Source organism: Pleurodeles waltl, chromosome 1_1, assembly GCF_031143425.1.
Source record: "Pleurodeles waltl isolate 20211129_DDA chromosome 1_1, aPleWal1.hap1.20221129, whole genome shotgun sequence".
Lineage (NCBI taxonomy): Eukaryota > Metazoa > Chordata > Amphibia > Caudata > Salamandridae > Pleurodeles > Pleurodeles waltl.
Genome location: NC_090436.1, coordinates 947,869,165 through 947,894,261, shown reverse-complemented (window position 1 = coordinate 947,894,261; position 25,097 = coordinate 947,869,165). Strand labels below are relative to the sequence as shown.

The 25,097-nt window shown below is 44.1% G+C and overlaps 1 protein-coding gene across 2 annotated transcripts in view; it reads left to right on the top strand.

Moving 5' to 3' along the window:
• The window catches only part of LOC138289702 (alcohol dehydrogenase 1-like), a 452,749-nt gene that overhangs the window by 422,442 nt on the left and 5,210 nt on the right, over positions 1–25,097 (top strand). Inside the window, exons 8-9 of one of the 2 annotated variants that reach the window (XR_011202553.1) lie at positions 751–889; positions 13,097–13,155. Coding sequence is in view for 1 of the 2 variants with exons in the window: in XM_069230193.1 (XP_069086294.1) it covers positions 751–889 (139 nt within the window). In the remaining variant the exon portion in view is untranslated. The remainder of the gene's footprint in view (positions 1–750; positions 890–13,096; positions 13,156–25,097) is intronic. The other variant, XM_069230193.1, reaches the window with a different exon arrangement.

The window sequence follows — 25,097 nt, the reverse complement described above, 5'->3', positions numbered from 1 at the left end:
TGTGGGGCGTGTGCCAAAATAAATAGCCAATGGCACGTCCGTCAAACTCTCAGTTTCCACCCACAGCCGTCTCCACTGTCAGAGACACCTGACCTGATAGGCTGTGTGTCAGGTCATATTGATGGTACGGCAGACGTGCAATATCCAATATTTCTATTGTGAACTCAAAACCCGAAAAAGGTTTCAATATCAACATTAGTTTTACTAATATCATATCCGAAGCAGGTCGAACGTATAATGTTCTTGTTCCATTGTGAAAAAAAGTCTAAAAAGGTTATTTCATAAGCATACGTCATCGATTACTTACATTTACTTTAAATGACTTAATTTGCAAGGAACAACTCTTTAGAGCGTCGTAACACCTACAAAGTTTGCTACTTTGTGAGCGTTTGCTGTTTTGCTCCGTATCGTCTTGCAGGAAATGTTTTCTTTCCTGTCGTAAGACATCTTTTAGAAACGCCAGGTCTATTTATCAAGGCTCAAGACAATCTCAAAGCTCTCTTTCAAGGCGGTTGCAAAATATTCCATTGCCAAAAAGAAATGCTGCAAATTAGCGCACGCTTATAACGTAACATAGAGGTAAACAAAATTTCGATGCAAATCGCCACCGCCCTTGTAGTGCTTGTAATCATCCTCTGAAACATAAGAAGAGACATTTCAATTCAGGCAAGAACAGAGAAGACAGTAGAGCTTCAACAACATACCACTTGTACTAATAATTTCACTTTGTCAATGTTTCCTGATGTTTAGGCTTCAAGGGTAAAGAGAGCGTCCCGCAGATGGTAACTGACTACTTGACAAAGAAGATTAATCTGGATGAACTGGTTTCTCACACTTTCCCATTTGAGAAGATCAATGAAGGATTCAAACTGTTGCGCGGTGGAAAGTGGTAAATTGCTTTTCAATACATTGGATGGAAAGAGCAACGTGTGTACATAGTTCATTACTATTAAGAGTGCATAACAATCTAAGTATAATGGCATTAGAAATAACTTCAAAGGTTAATGTAATTGTAAGCTGTGATGTCACCAGGCACTGATTTTCTAATATTCAGAAAGCTGTGACTTTAGTGAACACTTCAGATCTGAAGTGATGCTCACAGGAAAAGACTGAAGCCACTGGAGAACCAGTTTCCACTTTGAGGAAAAGCAATCTTGCGCACTTAGGGCCAGATGTAGCAAACTGTTTGCGACTCGCAAACGGCGAAAATCGCCAAGTGCAATTGGAGGCTCAAACCTGAGATGTATTAGTTAAAAAGCATTGCAGCAAGCCTTGCCTGCGTCCACACTGCATGCAGATTTTAGCTGAGACTGTCTGGTTGGTACCGAGCTTGAACTGTGCCCAGGTGTCCATGTATAAAAGTGGTACGGCACATAAAAGATTTTACTGAATATACCAATTCACCAACTTTTTCTAGAGCAAGTTCCTCTTCACATGATTGAATGCTTTAATGAAATCAACGAAAAAGAGTATTAAAACAAACTGTTTTTATCAATTACTTTTTGAATTAGCATTGATAGAGGAAACAGATTGTCTGTGCTGCTGGCCATTGGTTTGAAGCATGTTCAGTAACACAGGAACAGGCTTTTGCTTTGTGCTTAGGACTCTAGGTCGCTGAGTAGGAAACTAGCAAAATATTGTGATTCTAGATCCATCAACACAATTAAATGGTAACTGTTTGGGCTGGTAGTGAAGCTTTTTTCATAATTTGACAGTAATATTGAGTCACGCCACAATGCTGAGATTGTTTGAGTGGATAGGCAGAATTCGAATAGGCTGTTAAATTATTCTGTCCAATAATTAGAATCCTGTTTGTGTACAGCAGCTGTAACACCAATAGGACCTGGAGACTTGTCTGCTCTACTTTTTTGATGCATTCTTTTCTATGTTTGCTGCTATACTCTAGTGGAGGAGTGTAGTGGTTACTCTCTCTAGTAGACTGTTGGCTCAGAGCTACCTCGTAGAGAGTTCTGATATGGTTTATCCAAGCATCTTAAGAGACATTGTTGCCATATGCCTGCCTGACCTTGATAATCCACCCGAATTTATTTTTGTTGTTACAAACAGAGTAAAGTTTCAGCCATTTCTGTTCTTCCTGTTTTCGTTTGGCTCCCCAGACTGACTTTTGTAAGCTTTGTGGATGTTCCAATCTGCAAGGAATTTGTTTTTTTCATTTCCCTGTCTCTGTGCCCTTAGCTGTTTAATGTCCCATTGATTTTGGAGCTGTGATTTAGGTTGTCGGTTTACTGACCCTTGATGAAAGAAGGTATTGATTAGGTAGTCCTGAACATTTTCACATGTACAAGTTCGGTTTAGTTAATCTAATACTGAATTATTGAGGGGGGGAGGGTTCCATAGAGTGTAGAGATGGTTGTCCTATTGCATTGTACTCTTTTCCAACAGTCCTGGTTGGTGGGAAAACCCACCACACTGATGGCATTTGACAGTTTGTTGAGGGTATCATTGATGAACTTCTGAGGAAGATCGCTTTCACACCTGTTTTCTACGCAAAAGCTGTTGTTTTTGTGAAAGACACTAAGGGCCAGATGTAGCAAACGGTTTTACCCATTCTGTGTCTATGGGAAAATGTGTTTGTACATATGGCCCTAACTGATGCAAAAGTGTAATCCAAGACTGATAGCTTCTTATTAGAAATATTTGTGTGCAACATTGGATGCTAGTTTTGGTATCGAAACAGACCACTAAGGTCGCAGAGGCCCCCTGCTCTCAAAAACAAAAAGAAGCATATTGCCAAGTTGCTTCCTTAATTGTGTCCTTATGTCTTTTACTGGTATGGCTCACCGCACGTCAGCTATGTGATGTTGGCTGTCTCTCAACGAATGAGATTTAAATTGAAATTGCTGGTGACAATTAAAACGGTATCTCCATAAGTGCCCATTGAGCAATGAGACAATGTTCATTATTGTTAATGCTGCCTTTCTTCCCTTGTGTTGAAGGGTTGATATATTATTGTCAAAAATCCAATGTATTTTCTAAAGTCCCAGTTTTTGATAATTGTAACCAACAGATTGGGGTTATCAGTGGCTAAACATATCATTAAATCCTTCGACGTTATGACTTAGATGGATAAACTGTCTGTCCTCTTTCTTAACTTTTTACTGCTGGCATGAAATATTCACGGTTGTCCCCAGTTAGAAATTCCACCTCTTTCCAAATTTCCTGGTTGCATCTGATGCCATTAGTGTTCAGGTAAGACATGGTCTCAGGATGCTATCATATTTTCTACATGCCAGCCATGTTCCAAGAAAGCATTGAAATGATTCACTTTGCAAGTTTTAAGGATTTGGTTAGGTCTTCACTGATGGTGCTATAAGTCATCCATAATTGTCGTCATGTAGAGCAGCCATGATCCATCCCCAATCTTCTCTTTTTTTTGCTTTGGTCATTTTACTCTTTAAGAGTGATCAGTATAGGGAAAGGTGCGGAAGACATTGTGACACAAAGGGTTAATTAGCTTGAACAGTGTAGAGGAGCCTGCTGAAGCCAGAGCAACGTGGAAGAAATTCACGATGTTCGCTTTCAAGCTTGTTTTCTTTTGACATTCCGTAGATAAACTTATTCGCAACTGCATGTGTGAGAAACAGGCTGTGAAGGAGATTCAGTCTCAACCTTGAGAACGAGACCACAGTAAAAGATGGAATGAAAACAATGGCCAGGGAATGGCAAAGCAGCCAAGAGACATGTACTGATAACATAGCTAGAAAATACTGGAAGGGGATAGAATCCAAGCTTCATGTTATTTAAACATTGAAAGGTGGGTAAGGGAATTGAAGCTCGCAGATGGAGTTGTGAAACTGTCATCTTCAGACCCAGAGCTGCCTCCCTGTTTTGCCGTTCAAAGACTGTGACGCTCGAGGGGGAGAGAGGTCCAAGCGGGCGGTAGAGGGCTTCCCAGCATTTCGTGGACTAAGTTAAGTTCCACCCAGGGATGAAAGGCTTTTGTTTCTCTGCTCTATTATTTTGATTGATTATTATGCTTGCACTGTGTTTATAATCTGAGAAATTCAGCTCGTTTATAGTTTTTTTTCTTACTGAACATCGTAGTGTGAGTCTGCTACAGTAATTGAAATATGCATTTTAGTGTGCAGTAAATCAAAGCTTATCTGAAATATTTATCTCGTTTATATTCTGCTCCCTGAACATCATAGTGTATCACATTTTGGTATACAGTTATTCCAAGTTTATATATGTCAATGAACTCTTTGCTCAGATCTATACATAGATGCTCTTTGTAGTGTACTTATATATAAATAGATGCTTTTTTTATTGCTATTCTTATTCTGTCAATGAACTCTTTGCTCATACGTATACATAGATGCTCTTTGTAGTGTACTTATATATGAATAGATGCTTTTCATTGCTATTCTTATTCCACTATTGTTGATGTGCTAAATGCCTGCATTTACCTGAAATTCTGGTAAAGCTAAATTGTATTAAAATTTGGCGTGTGGTCCTTCATTGAGCATCCATATTGACTTATACCAAACAGGTGTCAACCAGCCACATGGATAAGACACAGAGGGGGTCATTCCGACCCTGGCGGTCAAAGACCGCCAGGGCCGCGAATGACGGAAGCACCGCCAACAGGCTGGCGGTGCTTCCTTGCCCATTCTGACTGCGGCGGTAAAGCCGCGGTCAGAAAACCGGGGCCGGCGGTTTCCCGCCGGTTTACCCCCGGCTGGGCGAATCCACCATGGCGGCGCTGCAAGCAGCGCCGCCATGGGGATTCTGACCCCCTTACCGCCAGCCTGTTTCTGGCGGTTGTCACCGCCAGGAAAAGGCTGGCGGTAACGGGTGTCTAGGGGCCCCTGGGGGCCCCTGCACTGCCCATGCCACTGGCATGGGCAGTGCAGGGGCCCCCTAACAGGGCCCCAGCATGCTTTTCACTGTCTGCCTAGCAGACAGTGAAAAGCGCAACGGGTGCAACTGCACCCGTCGCACGCCTGCAACACCGCCGGCTCCATTCGGAGCCGGCTTCAGTGTTGCAGGCCTCATTCCCGCCGGCCCAGCGGGAAAGTTGGAATGGCACCAGCGGTCTTTTGACCGCGGTACGGCCAAATGGCGGTTCCCGCCAGGCGGGCGGCCACCGCCGCCCGACGGGGTCAGAATGACCCCCAGAGTATCCACCTTGTTCTTTATGCCAAGAAATTTAATCTGGGACAACATTCATGGACTGAGAATGAAGGTCTGGCCCAGACATGTTTTTAAGTATTTAGGCATGTTTATTACTTTTCTTAAGTTTAGTGGCCGGTAGAGGGGTTAAAGTTTAGCTGGAAAAGCACCTTTTTGTTTTTGGCCTTTGAGAAAAACCTTTGGATATTGCGTCTTTGTAGTTTATGACACTATGACATTGTAGTGCCCTAATCTTCAAAGATTTTGGGGCATATTTATAAGCCCCTGGAGCCACCTTGCACCACATTAGTGTCACTTGTTTTACGCTGATGTAGCCCAAAGAGGCCAAAATCCTAACGCCATATTTACAAAGTGGTGCAATGCACGCATTGCACCACTTTGTAACCCTTTGCGTTACATTATGCCTGCGCCAGGCATAATGTATGCAAAGGGGGTGTTCCCCCTTTAGGGGGGACTGCAAAAATGGCACAAGGAAATCTAAGAGATTTCCTTTTGTCATTTTTATACTGCACTTTTAACGCCTGCCTAGAGCTGGCATTAACAGGGGGCTTCCATTATTTATAATGGGCCCCAATGTACTCTGCAGGAGTAGAGCCAACATTTTGACGCTACTCCTGCAGAGTACATCATTAGCGCCATGAACAATTACACTATTGCCCCCTACCCTGCGCCATGGTCTGACGTATTTTAAATACAGCGCACACATGGTGGAGGTAGGCGGGCGTTAAAGGACGCAGGGAAAATGGCGCTGCACTCAATGCAGCGCCACTTTCCATAAATCTGCCCCTTTGTGTTTCAGTAGTATTAAGATAGTAACCTCTGCAGATGTTCAGGTCACAATTGTGGCCTCATTTTGTCGCAGACTTTGGGGTGGGCAGAATTATAAATCATCAATGTTCTGATAACAAATGGATTAGATCTTGGTGTGCCACTAGTAATTTCAGGTTGTCACCTGTGTTTAAAATATGCCTTTGTTATCTCTAGGTAAATATATCATGGTACATGATGGTTATTAAATTAGTATTCTCACTAGTGTCATTAAAATTTGGTTGGGTGATTTTTAAAGCCAGTTTTCGGTTTCTAACACATTTTTTCTTGTTACACTGGAGCACTGCAGCTTTGGTTTTGGAATTACAAGGAGTTGCAAGTGAACGTATGTTTTGATCTGAGGGCCTGAGACTACTGAAGACTAACTTGGTTTGGGTTTAGCCCTAATATATCATTTTTTTCTGTTTCATCGGTTTTGTTCCCACTGACTTGACTGAGTGGGCGATTGAAGGATACTGAGCTATTATGTTGCATTTTGAGGTGTTTTTTTCTCAGATTCTGAGGTCTCTAGATCTTCTCGTTGCTCCCGCTTTGTCGTCTCATGTTAAGTTTGGGTTGGATACAATTTTGCCAGCACTGTTTTTTGTGTTTTCATCTTGGCCTCCCTCGCCCCTTTTTTACTTAATTTCCAATTCTTCTTTGTTTTGCATTTGGGTAAAGTTGGGTGAGGACCGTTTTTATTTTGAGGAGGTGAACTATTTGTGGACATTGTTCTGCTTACTTCGTGATAATTTTAACTTTCCATAATGGTATTTATGATTCCAGCAGAGTTGTTTGGGGAACTTGGCACTGCATGCATTTCTGCAGTGTGAACTATTGTTCTTACTTTCTTCTGGCACCTCACCCAGCTAGACTTCTTGTCACTTCCTTTTGTTGCTTGTTGCCCCTGTGACATTTTTGTAGCAGCATAAGCGGTATCTGAATTTTATGACAAGACCGGAGGCTCCTATTATGCGTTTCTTTTCTTGCTTTAATAAAACAGCAAGTGAAAAAAACGACAATTCCCATGAGCGCAGAAAAAAACAGCCAATGGGAAACAAGTTGTAGTCCATTACATTAACCAATGAATAACCATGTATACTATTATGACGTAACTGGACTGCGAACAGCCCTCTTTTCTTGCTGCTCATACCCAGTTAAGTCGTTTTTCTTATTTCTCTGGGTCAATAATACATTTCGTGGTTTAAATGTTAGTGTTTACTTGTTGGTTATCGCGCTGTATTTGCGCTGCTTTGTTATGTTAATAACCTCATTTATTGCCCCCTAGTCGGCAAGTTGCCGCATTTCTTTTTCCCGGCTCACGCGCCCCTCCGCGCGCGCTCTGTTAGCTTGGAACGGTTTCTACCGTTTCTCATGCGTCACACCGATATTTTTGGCCCGCGCTTGAGGAACGAGTTGTTCTCTTCTGACTCGCTTGTCAGAAGCACTGACTGACGCGCCCTTTTTTTCCCTCAAAGACTTCGTAGCCCCTCGCTTAATGGACACATTCCCTCTCCTGCAGACCCCATCTAGTCAACGTTGCCTCTTACTAGGCAGTGTTGGCTTACGCCCAGGGGCGGCGCTGCGTGTTCTTTCCCCTTTCTCAGTTAACCCTTAAACTCCTGGTTTTCTACAAATATGGAATCTTGCAGTTCCTCTTCAATGCAGGTAGATCATGAGGAAGTTTCTGCCATTAAACAGGATATAAATCTGTTTATTCAAAATTCTGTTCAGCAAGCTGTAAATACCTCAATAAATAAATTGTCAAAAAATGTGGAATCCTCAGTTTTAAAAATGCTTAATAAGTCTTTATCAGCCCAGTCTGCATGGGAGTGCAGACAGCGCCCTTCATCCATGTCAAAAAGAACACAAAAATCTGCGCTAAAGGTTTGTGAGGTTCACTCACCCATGGCAGAGGACGCGGTTCCTCAAAAGGATCCAACTAAGGAGATTACATTCACAGAGGGTACAACTCAAAAACACAAGGCGAAAACCAAAAATATTATGGCGTCATTCTGACCGCGGCGGTCGTCGGTCGACGCCCGCCAAGCGGTTCCCGCCGAAAGACCGCTCCGCGGTCAAAAGACCGCGGCGGCCATTCTGGTTTTCCCGCGGGGCCGGCGGGCAACCACCAGAAGACCACCGGCCGGCCCAGCGGGAAGGCCCCTTCAACAATGAAGCCGGCTCGGAATGGAGCCGGCGGAGTTGCAGGGGTGCGACGGGTGCAGTGGCACCCGTCGCGATTTTCACTGTCTGCAAAGCAGACAGTGAAAATCTTTGTGGGGCCCTGTTAGGGGGCCCCTGCACTGCCCATGCCAGTGGCATGGCGATGCAGGGGCCCCCAGGGGCCCCACGGCACCCGTTCCCGCCATCCTGGTTCTGGCGGTGGACACCGCCAGAAACAGGCTGGCGGGAAGGCGGTCGGAATCCCCATGGCGGTGCTGCAAGCAGCGCCGCCATGGCGGATACCCTGGGCCAGCGGGAAACCGGCGGGAAACCGCCGGCTCCCCTTTTCTGACCGCAGCTTTACCGCCGCGGTCAGAATCGTCCAGGAAGCACCGCCAGCCTGTTGGCGGTGCTTCCGCCGCCCTCCGCCATGGCGGTCATGGACCGCCAGGGTCAGAATGACCCCCTATGTCTCCTTCAATTATTACCTCCATACCGGACACTGATGATGATGTGCCTGATGCGGATTCAGATGTTGATCCATCTGACCAAGAGGATTGTGACTGTGCGCCTGGTCCCAAAAAAACAAATTTTTCTTCCGCTGAGGCCTCCAATCCCTCACCGCTTCTTGATTGCGAAGGCTTGCCTATGTTTGAGCCTTCCTTTATATTACAACCCAATTCAACTGAATGGTTCCCGGCCACTCATGTGGGGGATTATGTATCGGCCAAATTATTTTGTCCTCTGGATAAACAAACTCGCTCCAATCTCAAATCAGAATGTCCTCGTCCCTCCCTGGCGCATAAGTCCTCCACGACACCTACCATTGACCAACCTATCCTGACATTTTTCACCAAGTTTGGCAAGGATCCTAGAAAAGGTGTTGATAAAGCCTGGTCCTCTTGTCAGGACAAACTGTTGGACGTCATTGGCCCTCCCACTCGTATATTTGACTTGCTGAGGCCGCCAGGATTGATGGCTCCTCAATTGACCCTGAGGAACTCTCCTTATGGGTTCAAAGGTCTGTCTGTCTTCTGGCGAACGCTAACGCTGCTATTTCTCAAGAAAGGCGCAAAGGTATTCTGCTCAAATTAGACCCTAAGCTGGTGCACCTAGCCACAATTCAATCACAGGTTAAAACAGAGGGTTTTCTATTTGGAGATAACTTCATTAAAGAACTGGGCAAGTACGTAGCCACGTTTACCTCGCTGGATAAGGCTCAACAGTCTTTAAAGAAAATGTTTAGCCAGTGGGTTTTCGCCAGGAACGGCAGAGGCAGGAGCCGCTTTGCCAGACGCCCCTACTACAATCAAGGCTCCCGTGCCAATTACAACTCATCATACCAAGATTTCAGGCCACAGTTTTACCCGCAAAGGGCCAGAGGCTTTCGCACCAGAGGCTTCAGGAACGCCAGAAATACCAAACAAACAGGTAAATCCTTTTTCTTCTCATGTATCCGTGGGCGGTCGTCTTTGTCATTTTTTACCAAATTGGTTATTAATTACTTCAGATCCTTGGATCCTAAATACCATTCGAGATTATACAATAGAATTTTATTCATCAACAGTACAAGCCGTTGTTCCTCCTTTTCCTCGGTTCTCTACAGATATGTCCACTCTTATTTCCTCAGAAGTCCACACTCTTCTGCAGAAACGAGCCATTGCTCTTACTCATCCAGACCCTTCAGGTTTCACCAGCTACATTTTCTTGGTTCAAAAGAAGAACAAGAAAATTAGACCTGTTATCAATCTCAAGTTCTTCAACCAATTTGTAGTTTACCGCCATTTCAAGATGGAAACCATCCTCCATCTCAGAGATTCTCTGCTTCAGAACGATTGGATGGTCCGTTTAGATTTAGAGGATGCTTATTTGGTCGTCCCGATCCACCCAGAGCACAGGAAGTTTCTTCAATTTCAATGGCTCGACCAATTCTTTCACTTTACATCTCTACCTTTCGGACTCTCTTCAGCCCCAGGGTGTTTCACCAAACTCATGAAGCCAGTGGTGGAGCACCTCAGGGCTCAGGGTGTGAGACTCCTTATTTATCTGGACGATATTCTCATCATGAGTCAATCGTCACAATTACTTACAACTCACCTCAACTTAACCTGTGTTCTTCTTTCGAACCTCGGTTTCATCATCAACATGGAGAAGTCTCTGCTTCTCCCTACCTAAAGTATAGAATTCTTAGGTTTTCTGATAAATTCAGTTTTTGCCACTCTGCTACTTCCTTCTGCAAAAATAAAATCTATAAAGTCAGAGATTCTTCAAATTCTACGTCATTCGTCCATTTCCCTGACGACTCTTGCCTGCGTCGTCAGTCTTCTTTCCTCTTCCATACAGGCTACATTCCCAGGTCCTTTGCATTACCGGGCTCTTCAGCGGCTAAAGATTCAACATCTGCGCAAAGGTCTTTCTTACGCAGTTATTATTCCTCTAGATCACGATTCTCATACAGAACTGGAATGGTGGATAGACCATTTAGACGCCTGGAACGGAAGGACTATTTTTCCATCAGCCCCAGATCTTGTATTAGAGTCAGATGCAAGCCTAACCAGCTGGGGGGCCCTTTGTGGGCCAATCTCGACTGGAGGTTCATGGTCGTTAGAGGAGTCCAAATTGCATATCAATTGTTTAGAGATGCTTGCAGGCTCCTTTGCAATCAGAAGCCTCGCAAAGAACAAGGTCTGCTGCGCTATCCTTCGCAGGATGGACAATATTTCTGCGGTGTGATATATCAACCATCTCGGGGGTACAAAATCCAAACCTCTAGCAGAATTGGCAAAGAGTTTTAGGGAATTCTGCCTTACAAACCGAATTTCGGTTCATGCAGAGTATCTTCCGGGAACTCTCAACTCCATTGCCGATTGGCACTCACGTCATCTACACGACTCAAGCGATTGGAAGCTCCATCCCGCGATCTTTAATTTCCTACAAGACAAATTGGGGCCCTTGACGATCGACTTGTTCGCGTCTCGCCTCAACGCACAACTCCCTCTATTTTACAGTTGGCGGCTGGATTCTTTGGCCCTGGCCTCCGATGCATTTTTTCAAGACTGGTCCAAGTCCCTTTTGTACGCTTTTCCCCCCTTTGTTATGATCAGCAGGGCTCTTGCTCAAGTTCGTCGCCAGCAAGCCACTTTAAATCTTATTGCTCCATTCTGGCAATCCCAGATTTGGTTTCCAACTCTTCTGGAACTAGCCATAGATTTTCCTTTTCTCAACACTTCTTTCCCAGACCTTCTTTTGGACCCTCTACAGCGCCCTCACAACCTCATTGTGAACAACCTTCTTTCCCTTTCAGCTTGGAAAATTTCGGGAATTCCCAATTTTTCCCTCTCATTTCGTCACAAGCTTTGGAATATAACAGACAATCCTGGGCTCCTGGAACAAGGAAGGCCTATAAGTCAGCTTGGGCTTTATGGCACAGCTGGTGTCTGGGAAAACACATCGATCCACTTTCAGCAGATGTCACTTTTATAGTAAATTTCCTTGCTGCTGGGGCTAGCAAGGGTAAAGCCTTTCGTACTATTAATTTGTACAGGTCAGCCATCTCTACTAATCACGAGTTCGTTAATGGAAAGCTGTTGGGTGAACACCCGCTTATTTGTCGCCTTTTAAAGGGAGTAAAGTTTTTTAATCCACCGCTTCCTAAATACAGTTTTTTATGGGATGTCAATATAGTTCTGAACTTCTTTCTTTCATGGCCCGACAATTCTTCTCTTACTCTGAAGATGTTGTCGGCCAAACTCACTATGTTGTTGTGTCTTGCCTCTATTAAGCAGATGTCAAAGCTTTAGATATTTCCTCTAGACACTTCTGGTGTGTTATTTACTGTATCTTGAAGAACAAAAACAAATCTACAATCTGTTTTTTATCCATACTTTCTGGATCATCCTAAATTATGTGTAGCACAATGTTTAAAAATATACGAGCATATGACTGCTCATCTAAGAACGTCCTTAACTCATCAACTCCTTATTTCCCTCAGGAAGCCCTACAAGCCTGTGTCTTCCGCTACTTTGGCTCGCTGGGTTAAGTGGATTATGTCTCTGGCTGAAATTGACACCTCTAAATTTGGAGCCCATTCTTCCAGAGGGGCTATGGCATCCAAAGCCTTTTGGGCAGGTTCCCGTCCTGAGGACATTCTTAGATCCGCAGATTGGTCTAATGACAATGTATTTAGAGTCTTTTACTGTAAACCTGTGGATAATGTTTTTACAAATGTCATTAATTTGCTTTGAACATGCATAATAGGAGCCTCCGGTCTTGTCATAAAATGTAGATTTTCCTAGTTTTAATGACGGAAAGTCTTAATTTTATTAAAGACACGGAGGCGAGTATTATCCCACCCTTTTCTTGGTAACCAGTGTTTGTTTATATTTTTTCCCATTCCGCTAGTGTCATCATCGTCTGTTCAACCTGCTACCTAAGTCATCGCTCCATGGTGTGGATGCTGCATCAACATCAACTCTATCACCTTATCCACTTCTTTGTTTGGCGGATCACCAGTGTGCTTCCCTTCACCGGCAGTTTCCTGGACTTATGAACTTTTGCTCCGAGTTGTTATCTTTTATTATGGATATTCTCATTTTGGCTTCTATTTTCCCTTTATTCCGTGCCAGCTGAACTTTAAGCGCAAGAAAAGAGGGCTGTTCACAGTCCAGTTACGTCATAATAGTATACATGGTTACTCATTGGTTAATGTAATGGAATACAACTTGTTTCCCATTGGCTGTTTTTTTCTGCGCTCATGGGAATTGTAGTTTTTTCACTTGCTGCTGTTTTATTAAAGCAAGTAAAGAAACGCATAATAGGAGCCTCTGTGTCTTTAATTAAATTAAGACTTTCCGTCATTAAAACTAGGAAAATCTACATTAACTGGCAGAGAAGCCGGGTCATGTTTGAGGGCTTTGATCTCTTGTAACAGTGAACTAAGAATTGCTAAAAATGTGATTCATTTGTCTAGAATGGAAGCGCACAGACATTCCTGATTCGTTGCAGCTGAACCCTTGTGGATATCAGCAGGTAATTCTTGAATTTGTTTATTTCAGATTTTAAAGCAAGAGTCGACTGTTCTCATATATTGTGCTAAAATTTAAAGACAAATGGTTTACAAGTGAAATTAATGTGAACGGAATTCCAGTTCCATCGCAGTAGCATTTAGAGTGGTGAATAGTCGTATCCAGATGTCCTAGGCAGTCTTCTGGCCTAAGTGCTCTTCAGAAGCTGGGAAACTGCAGAACCTTTTCGGAGTTAATTCCTGCCAACATTCTATTTCTCTGTCATTTCCTCCTAGGCTGGGAATCTTGTTTTGAATTGGTGCATCATTGAAGACTTGCACAAGTGTGACTGGCTGACTTATGTCTAGTGAGAGTTTTGGTGATAAAATAGTTTGGATCTGTGTCTTTTTGGTTTCTGTCAAGCTCTCCAAAGGGAGAGGATGATTTTGAGATTTAAAACAGAATATTAGGTCTTGCACGGCTGTCCTTGCCATTGTGTGCGTTGAGGTAGCAGTGACAGCTATTGGTCATCTATGTTTTTTCTTGATTACCCCTGTTTATTGATTGCATGGCTAACAGCTGCCCAAACTAGGGCTTCACGGCACTGGCCATTAAAGGTGTTATCTCTACTACCAGTTAGGTAGTAGAAAACAGTTATGTTATGCTTTGAGTTATTTCCTAAAATAATCCTCCCGGCTGGTAGCATGAAAGAATGCAAATGACCTGCCCTGTCTTCCATCATCGCATTTGATCTTTGGGATATGAAAAATATTAGTATTGGAGGAGCTTGAATTTCTGGTTGTAGAGTATAATTTAAACCTGGCCACGATTTATTTTGGAACAATAACCTGGGTTAACACTATAGTCCTAAGAACTAAGGTAATGTAAACATATCAAATAACAGGTAAGCCAATGTCCATTAAATACAAATATTTAAAGGAATGGATGCTCACAACAAAAGGTTAAATAAATAAGTTGAGATATGCAAATTCAATCACAATGAGTTACAATGGGACAGTGCAAAAAAGTGTAACAACACAGAGAATAATTGGTGAAATTCAGATGCAGTTAGTCAAGCATGCAGCACCACCCTCCCCCGAGACTCCTAGAAGCCAAGAGGACCTCATCCCACATGGTGAAGACATCTTAATTAAAAGTAAAAAAAAGCATAGGAATTCACTAACAAAAACAAAAGCTAGAGTGGCATTATAGTTAGTGTTAGAAATTGGGTTTCTGGTTGGCAGAGGTGTGCACCCTGTTCAAGCGGGAACCACCATGTTAGTAAGAATAAGACACAAACACACCCTAAATTAACCTGTGCTCAGCCCCGGTAGCTTGGCACAGAGCATTCAGGATTAATTTAAGAGGCAATGTGTTAAGTATTTGTGCAACACTTCAAACAGTACAACAATGAAAACACCACACAAAAAGAAAGACACCTGGTTAAAAAATAAAGTTTAAATTTATGAAGAAAAGTAGACTAAAACAACAAAAATCCAATAAGTCAAACTTGAGGTATGAATTTTTTAAGAATAAACTGAAATGTAGTGCTTAAAGGCATAAAGCGTCAAGTAGGGCTAACTGGTCATTCTAGACTGGGTCAAATCCGATAGTTCTGGCCAACTGCGACGGAGCGCATGTCTGATACTGGGACCAGCCTTAGCCCACTGCAAGAGCACCTTGTTTGCATCAATGTCAAGAGACATGCGAGGAGGAGGGGAGGCAATGCATTCTCTATCCTTTGGATGTAGAGGATGCATCAGTTCCAAGCTGCACAAAGTTCGAGATGCCTCAGAAATGAAGGCGATGCACCGTCAGCGATGCAATGTCCTCAGTCCTCGCAGCAGCGGTGATGTATCAGCTTTGATGGAGATGCGCTGTTTCCATACAGCGCAACAGCTTCAATGCGTGGATTTTGACCAGAGCAGCACTTTATACCCACTCCCAAAGGCCCAGAGCTGGATTGGCCCCACTTGGTAGGGCAAAACTCCCTGTTGGCAGAGTCCGGTGCTATAGCAGGTGAGTCAGAAGTATTTTATGCCCCTGAGACTTTAATCAGGAGGCAAGCCATCAAGCCCTTGGCGTCACTTTGGTTCTGGGTTGGAGAGATGCAGTTCCAGTCCTTCTCACTTCCAAGCAAGGAGGGTAACAGGCAGCAGGCAGCAGGTCGGCACAGCAGAGCAGTAGTTCAGCAGAGTAGCAGTCCAACAGAGTGGCAGTCCTTTCAGCACAGCAGTCCCTCTTCCTGGAAAAGTATCCACAGGTTCAGAAGAGTACTGGGTTGGTGGTGTCTGAGGTCCAATACTAATAACTGGTTGTGCCTTTGAAGTGGGGAAGACTTCAAAGAGATGCCCTTTAAGTGCACAGAGACCTTGCCCTTCCTGCCCTGTCTCCAGACTACAGATGGGTATGCAGCCCTTTGTGTAGGAATAGGACACAGCCTATTTAGGTGTAAGCTCCTCTCTTCCATCCTGCCCAGGATGGCCCATCAGGTTACAGATGGCCCATCAGTCACAACTAAGCTCCCTTTGTGTGTGGCTGTCTAGAGGGAATGCACAAAATCTGGCTTTCACCCACCGCAGATGTGCATTTAGAGAAAGGCAGAAAGCACCATGGACATTATTTATACTTTTTTAGCGCCGCATTTGCGTCATTATTTTACACGAAAGCAGTGCAAACTTACAAAATACAATTGCATTTTGTAAGTTTGCACCGATTTTGCGTAAAAAAACAACACAAATGCAGTGCTAAAAAAGTGTGAATATGGGCCGAAATGTTTAAAGTAAGAAAATGCCAACTTTCTAAAAGTGCAATTTTTAGAATTACAATTTAAAATCACCATTAGTGGAGATTTTAAATTGTGATTCCAGAGACACCAAGCATGGGTGTCCCATCCCTTCCCAACTGGAAATTACACTTATAAAATGTAATACGGTAATCCCACTGTTATCCTATGGACAAGTCCTTACATTAGTGAACAACAGATTTAGGAGTTTTTCACTACTAGGAAATGGAAAATTTAAAAGTACGTCATACTTTTTAAGTACACTGCACCCTGTCCTTGGGCTGTGCAGGGATAACTTAGAGGTGACTTACATGTATTAAAAAGGAAGGTTTGGCCCTGGCAAGAGCGTTAACTTGCAAGGTCGACATGAAAGTTTAAAACTGACACACAGGTTCTGCAATGGCAAGCCTGAGTCATGTTGAAGGGCTACTTAAGTTAGGGGGCACTTAAGCAACCAGTGCTGCAGAAGTACAAGTAGCACAGGAAGTGCACTTTACTAGGGACTTACAAGTAAATCACATATGCCAGTTAGGTATATACCAATTAAACCATGTTTTAGGGAGAGAGTACAAGCATTTTAGCACTGGTTAGCTTTTTCTCCCATCAACCTTCTCAGTTGTGAGGTACCAAACTATCTGATTGGCTGGCCGCAACTTGAAACAGAATGTCGTGGCCATCATTACGGAATACTGGGTCTTGGTCCTCAGGCCCTGAAGTTATTTTCCAAAAACATATAAGGGGGCAGGGTGCTGACACCATGATCCCATGGCACTCATTTGGGGGAGCCAAGGGAAGCCGCTTAGGGCCTGAAAGAAAACGTACAGTGGGTACCACAGTACTCCTGCAGGACCCAGCACAGCCCTCCTGTGCGGTACGGTGGCACTTTAGTGGGAGCTTACACTGGGACCGTGCAAGCTTCACTGGGTAAAGCTTGCATGGCCCTGATAAACTATGGAGGTGATGCTTCCTTGCTTTAGAAAAATAATAATGATAACTATAATTATAGAATGGTAGTCTACGGGGATTTGAACTTGCAAGGGGTTTCACTGGAGGCCTGGCCTGAGGCCAGACCCAGTGGCTAGCCCTACACTCCGCATGGCCAAAGGCTGTGCATTGGATGGGGCTGAGTGCCCACGGAGTTGATCACAGGGCATGGCCAGATGCTAGGCCCTATAGCCAGCATCCTACCATGAACTACTGAAGGCTACGTGCAGTGGGGTTGGACGTCCATGAGTGGTTGGTGGCAGCCTGTGGACACAGTCCAGGCCTTGCAGGGAACACCCCACAGTGCACTGCTGAGGGCCAAGGAATCTGTGTGGTGGGAGTTTGGCTAGCTGCAGGGACATGTTTTTCAGCCAATCCCCCACTGCACATGGCCAAAGACCCTGCATGGCTGGGGGTCGGGCACCTGCTGGAGGTTGGGGTCAGGGCCTAGCCAGCTGCCCAGCAGCCAACACACCTGTGCACAGCAAACATCTGAGCTCCGTGGCAGACTTTGGTGAATTTGATCAGAAAAATCACAGAAAAATAGTAGTTCACTAATTATAGCTTACTGAGCTTGTATTTTTTCAATGAACCCCCATTTCAGGAGGTAGAATTATAAATACTGCCAGGTATATGTGTTAGAGATTATTACTCGGCCTGCTGAAGAGGCACCGCTTGGATTCCCATATTCATATTCACACTCTAGGCATAAAGAAATAAGGAAGGTGTTTTAGATGGATGTATGATGGAACAATGCATGTGCCAACCACGCATGCCTGAACAACGCGGTTGGGACAACGACCGGGTTGTTTCCACGAATGCCTTTACCACGCCTGCCTTTACAACGATTTTTCATTATATAGGCATGCTTAGTAAAGGCAGGTGTGGAACAGCACGTGTGGTTTTGGCATGTCACCCCCTCGACCGCCCTATAAACACAACTACCCCGATCCCCCACCCACCCTAAAAACACAACTTCTCCACCCCCCTCCCGCCCTAAAAATACAATTACCCAGAACACCCCACCTGCCCTAAAAATAAAACTACCCCGACCCCCCACCCACCATCAAAAGAAAACGACCCTGAACTTCTACCCACCCCTAAAAACTGCCCCGGTACCCCCACCCACCCTCAGCCCTAAAACCTATCCGACCCCCTCACCTGCCCTAAAAACAACTGCCCCACCCCAAAAATAAAACTACCACACCCCTAAAAACAAAGTTACCCAGCCCCCTCCCAGCCCTAAAAATAAAACTACCCGACCACCCACCAACTCTAAAAATAAAACTACCCCGGCCCTCCCACACGCCCCAAAAATAAAACTACCCCGACCTCCCACCCGCCCCCTAGAAATTACCCCAATACCCCCACCCACCCTGAGCCTTAAAACCTACCCCAAATGCCCTGAAAACAACCACCCCACCCCCAAAAATAATACTACCCTGCCCCTAAAAACAAAATTATCCCGATCCCCCACCCCGCCCCTAAATAACCAATCGCCCTAAATTCAAAATTACCCTGATCCCCCATCCTTGCCCCTAAAAGCCCGCGCCCCACCTGCCCTAAATACAAAATTACCCTGACCCCCACCCCACCCCTAAAAACAAAATCACTCCAACACCCCAACCTAAAAACAAAACTACCCGACCCCCCAACCTTCTCCCCTTAAAAAAGAAATAACCCAACCGCCCCCACCCCTAAGAACTACCCCACCTCTAAAAACTACTCACAACACTCCCCCATCCCCACTTACCTGACTGCATCTTACCCGACACCCCACCCTGCCTCAAAAACAAAAATACCCAAACCCCTACCCCTTAAAACCCGCCATAAATACAAAATTACCCCGACCCACCACCCCTGCCCCTTAAAAGCCGACCCCTACCCACCTTAAATGCAAAATTAACCCGCCCCTAAAAACCCACCAGCCCTAAATTCAAAATTACCCCTCTACCCCTGCCCCTAAAAACTGAATAACCCCACCTGCCCTAAACACAAAATTACCCCGACCCCCCACACCTGCAAAAACGACCCTCCAGCTCCACTTACCTGAATGCGTCCTCTCCCGAAGCTGACTCCCTTTTTCTCTGCCTTAACCACACATGTGCGTTGTTCAGCTCATGCATGGTTAAGGCAGAGAAAAAGGCAATCGTTGTTAATGCAAGTGTGGTTCTGCTTGCTTCAACAACGTTGCTGTGGTTCCGGCACCGTTGTTCCGGACGTTTCCCATTTTAGATGGGCCAAGCAGGGGCTGACGCTCCTCTTGTAACTGGTCTGCTAGTTTTCTTCCAGGCAGGCTCAGTTTTCGTACTCTCAGGATCTCCTGGCAGGCAGAGGTCTCTCAGTATGGTAGGGGCAATGTCCTCCTTCATTCCAACAAGGTAACCTCTGCCAGCCAAACTTTAAATCAGGCCCTAAACCAGTTGAAGTAAAGTTTCTGCAGTTACTATGCCTAAAATTTGCAGCAGTGACTTTGTTCTTGTTTACGAAATCTGCTTTGGTGCATTAAGGATTTCACATTTATTTTGACTTGTTTTCACTACAGCAATCCCCAATGGCAGATTAACTTCTGTCCCCTTCAGTCCCCTTCTCTCTCTTCTCCACTATCTATCACTAGTAAGTAAAAGGATTGAAAACACATAATACATTTTTTACTGTGTACCCATAAAATCATTATAGGATTAATGCACTACATAAAAAACTGTGACCAGAGCAAAAGCATATATTACAACAAAAACATTCTCCTAATACCATACAACTAATGACTGACAAGGTATCTAGTTTTAAAGTGCACTAGTATTTAACCCTTTTGCTTCCAGGCCTATTCCCCTCAGATGGTTAGACATATTCTGGGCATTTGGGGCAATTCGCACTTAGGGCCTCATAACTTTTTGTCCACATAAGCTACCCACACCAAATTTGCATCCTTTTTTGCCAACATCCTAGGGATTCTAGAGGTACCCAGAGTTTGTGGGTTCCCCTGGAGGAGACCAGGAAAATAGCCAAAATACAGCCAAAATGTGTTTTTTAAAGAAATTGAAAAAAGGGCTGCAGAAGAAGCTTGTGGTTTTTTCCCTGAAAATTACATCAACAAAGGGTTTGTGGTGCTAAAATCACCATTTTCCCAGCTTTCAGGAACAGGCAGACTTGAATCTTAAAACACAATTTTTCAACACAATTTTGGCATTTTACTGGGACATACCCAATTTTCAAAATTTTTATGCTTTCAGCCTCCTTCCAGTTAGTGACAGAAATGGGTGTGAAACCAATGCTGGATCCTGGACAGCTAAACATTTTTGGAAAGTAGAGTAGACATAATTCTTAATTCAGCAAGGGGTCATTTGTGTAGATCCTTCAAGGTTTTCCTACAGAAAGTAACAGCTCAAATAAAAAAAATATTGAAATTGAGGTGAAAAAAAGAGCCATTTCTGTCCACGTTTTCTTCTATAACTTTTTCCAGCTATGGCAGATTTTTTAAAGCAATATACCGTTAGGTCTGATGGACTCTTCTGGTTGCGCGGATATATAGGGCTTGTAGGTTCATCAAGAACACTAGGTACGCAGAGCCAATATAGAAGCTGTACCTTACAATGGGTTTTTATTGTATATGGGGTATACAGCAATTCATTTGGTGAAATATAAAGAGTGAAAAATAGGCCTCAAGGAACCTTTTGTATTTCCAGAATGGGCACAAGATAAGGTGTTGGGAAGCAGTGGTTATTTGCACATCTCCGAATTCTTGGGTCCCCATACTAGCATTTGAATTACAGGGCATTTCTCAAATAGATGTCTTTTTTACACACTGTCTTACATTTGGAAGGAAAAAATGTAGAGAAAGGCAAGGGGCAATAACACTTGTTCTTCTATTCTGTGTTTCCCCAAGTCTCCCGATAAAAGTGGTACCTCACTTGTGTGGGTAGGCCTGAGCTCAGAATTTAGCACAAAAAAAACACTTTTTCCTCACATTTCGGTGATATGAAGTTCTGGAATCTGAGGGGAGCCACAAACATCCTTCTACCCAGCATTCCCCCAAGTCTTCCGATAAAAAATGGTACCTCACTTGTGTGGGTAGGCCTAGTGTCTGCGACAGGAAATGCCCCAAAACACAACATGGACACATCACATTTTCCCAAAGAAAATTTACCTGTTTTTTTTGCAAAGTGCCTATCTGTGGATTGTGGCCACCAGCTCAGCTGGCACCTAGGGAAACCTAGCAAACCTAAACATTTTTAAAAACTAGACATCTAGGGTGACTAGGGTGAGAATACAAATGGTGTGCCTTGAGGGGCTCTCACCAGGTTCTGGCACCCAGAATCCTTTGCAAACCTCAGAATTTGGCAAAAAAACACTTTTCGCTCACATTTCGGTGCTGTAAAGTTATGGAATCTGAGGGGAGCCACAAACTTCCTTCCACCCAGCATTCCCCCAAGTCTCCCAATAAAAATCGTACCTCACTTGTGAGGTAGGCCTAGTGCTCACAACAGGAAGTGCCCTAAAACAGAAAGTGGACACATCACATTTTCCCAAATAAAACGGACATATTATTTATGAAGTACCTAGTTTTGGATTTTGGCCTCTAGCTCAGCTGTCACATAGGGAAACCTGGCAAATCTATACATTTGTAAAAACTAGACACCTAGAGGAATCCAGAATGCGGTAACTTGGGGAGTTCTCACTAGGTTCTGTTACCCAGAATCCTTTGCAAACCTTAAAAGTGGCAAAACAACATGCTTTCCTCACATTTCAGTGATGGAAGGTTCTGGGATCTGAGGGGAACCACAAACTTCCTTCTACCCAGAGTCTCCCCAGGTCTCCCAATAAAAATGATACCTCACTTGTGTAGGTAGGCTTAATGCCTGCAACAGGAAATCCCCCAAAGCACAATGTGGACACATCACATTTTCCCAAAGAAAACTGACATGTTTTTTGCAAAGTGCCTAGCTGTGGGCTCTAGCTCAGCTGGCACCTAGGGAAACCTAGCAAACCTATACATTTTTGAAAACTAGACACCAAGGGGAATCCACGATGGGGTGACTTGTGGGGCTCTCACCAGGTTCCATTACCCAGAATTCTTTGCAAACCTCAAAATGTGGCCAAAAAAAACACTTTTTCTTCACATTTCGTTGATGGAAAAGTCTGCAATCTGAGGGGAGCCACAAACTTCCTTCTACCCAGCATTCCCCCAAGTCTCCCGATAAAAATGGTACCTCACTTGTGTGGGTAGGCCTAGTGCCCGCGGCAGAAAATGCCCCAAAACACAACGTGTACACATCACATTTTCCCAAGGAAAATAGACCTATTTTTTGCAAAGTGCCTAGCTGTGGATTTTGGATTCTAGCTTAGCCAGCACCTAGGGAAACCTAGCAAACCTATACATTTTTGAAAACTAGATGTCTAGGGGGAATTCAGAATGGGGTGACTTGTGGGGCTGTCACCAGGTTCTGTTACCCAGAATCCTTTGCAAACCTCAACATTTGCCCCAGAAAAACACTTTTTCCTCACATTTCAGTGATGGAAAGTTCTGGAATCTGGGGGGAGCCACAAACTTCCCACTACCCAGCATTCCCCCAGGTCCCCTGATAAAAATGGTACCTCACTTGTGTGGGTAGGCCTAGTGCCCGCAACAGGGAAGGGTCATAAACACAACACGGACGCAACTAAATTATCTATTACAAAACTACCTGTTTTTGCAAGGGTGCACCTGCGTTTTTGGTCCTGGGCTCGGCAGCCAGCTACAGAAACCTATCAAACCGAGACATTTTTGAAAACTAGATATCTGGTGGAGTCCAGGGAGGTGTGGCTTGTGTGGATCCCCCAAAATGTTCTTACCCAGAATCCCTTACAAACCTCAAATTTAGCTAAAGAAAATAAAAATCACAGTTTGATCACTTTTCTTTGTAGGACCACCGCGCCGGCACAAATTTCCTGCCACCCAATGTTTCCCTTGGTCTGCCAATAAAAACAATACCTCACTTGTGGGGGTGGCCCCGGTGCCTGCAACAACAGGGAAGGGCCCAAAACGTGTAGAGATTGAGGGCATAGCACAGCGAGTTGGTAAGCACAATTTTGTTTAATACATTTTTATGCTGGCTCTGTTTTGGGGACCCACACAAATGAGGTATCATTATATTTGGGAGACTGAAGGGAATGCTGGGTGGTGTGCCAGCGCAGTGATTCTACAAAGAAAAGTGAGGAAAATGTGCTTCTTTAAGCAAATTGTGAGGTTTGCAGAGGAGTAAGGGTAAGACAATGTTGGGGGATCCATGCAAGCCACACCTCCCTGGACTCCACCAAGTGTCTATTTTAAAAAAATGTCTGGGTTTTGTAAGTTTCCCTAGATGACCGCCGCACTCGGGACCAAAAACGCTGGTGCTCCACCCTCTGCAAAAACAGGTAATTCTGTAATAGATCATTTTGATGTGTCCAAATCCTTCTGTGATGTTCCAAACATTCAAATTATGAAAAGGAACGCCCTTAGGTTATGATAACAAGACCCCTCACCCACCAACCTAGTTTGTGGCATGCTTCATCATTGGGGTCCCACTCGAGACACCTAGCATGCACAGGTGTGCTTTGACGCCTGATTACAGCAGAGCAGGATTTTTCATTTTTTAATCTTACCACACATACTGGTTGGATTTGGCACAAGGGTGAGTGATGGTTCAACAGATCAAATTTTATTAACAAGAGATTTCACAAAATTGAAATGCACTGTTAGTAACTGAAAGGCCAAAAAATTGAACCAATGACTCACAGATCGTGACACACCTCTCATACATGGCATGCACAAGACCATTCACACCGCCAGCCATGGGCCCAACACATTACAACACTCGCATCAACAGACAGCGCCATTAAAGGGCCCATCACTGCCATACGCCCACATGCCTGACACAGCATTCACACCAGCTGATGGAGTCTGTGGCCTGGCATTTGGCTAGCATTGTCAATATTTACACCGCCAGCCAAGCACCACTCCACGCACACCGCCATCACTTTTTTTTAACAAAAAAGAAAACACTAACTAATTATAAGTAATTTCAAAACTACAAACACAAAAGATCTAACTAAATACATGACAGTAATGCCTAATGTGAAACTGAACAAAAAAATATAGAACAGGCAGTTTACCCTCACTGTAGTTTCCAGTAATTCTTTTGGGTGTGATAACTCCTGAAACAGCTGGTCACACACAGCCCAGGCTTAGAAGGACAAACGAGGCAGTACATACGAGTCTCCCTCCAGATACCTCTTCGGGCACAGACTCTACATTTCTTAGTGGGAAAGTCTTTTTTGGGAGTGGGAGGAATCTGACCAGGAAAGTGGCGATCTTTCAATCTAGCCACATCCTCCATCAGTGCTACTCTAGGAACTCTTGCCTGTTCCACCACAACAAGGCTCTCTATCACTGACTCCCGAAATTTAACAAATGTCATCCTTGACTCAGGGGAACGATCCTTGAACACAATAAAAGCATTAAAAGTTGCTAAATGGAACAAATGTATAGCCAACTTTTTATACCAAACATAAGACTTACAAACAGCAGTGTAAGGTTCCAACCTCTGATCTACTCTATCAACACAACCCATGTGCTTATTGTAGTCCAAAACGCATGCAGGTTTGCGCACTCCGGCAACCTGACCCCAAACACTCACAGGGGAAGTACTCTCATCATGGATGGTAGTCAGCATGTACACATCCCTCCTGTCTGCAAATTTCAGAGCTAGCAGCTCATCATTACGCAAGGCACTGCACTGTCCCCTCTCAAGTTTTTTACTAACAAGCTCCCTTTGATAGCCTTTCCGGTTAGAGTGGATTATGCCACAAGCAAATGTGTACACTCTGAACAATTCCCTGTACAACTGCACTCCAGTGTAGAAGATATCTACGTGCAAATGGTGACCTTTGTTAAACAGTTGTCTACCAAGTTCCCACACAATTTTCTCACTAACTCCAAAACTGGGTGGACAACTAGGAGGGTCAATACAAGAATCTTAACCAGTGTAGACCCGGAAATTATAAACATATCCTGTACTACTTTCAGACAGCATATACATCTTAATTCCATACTCTTGCTAGGAATGTACTGCTTAAAAACCAAATGGCCCTTGAACAGGACCAAAGACTCATCTACAGATATTTCTTTCCCTGGAACATAGAGCTCTGAAAACTGATCTAAAAAATGATCAAGGACAGGC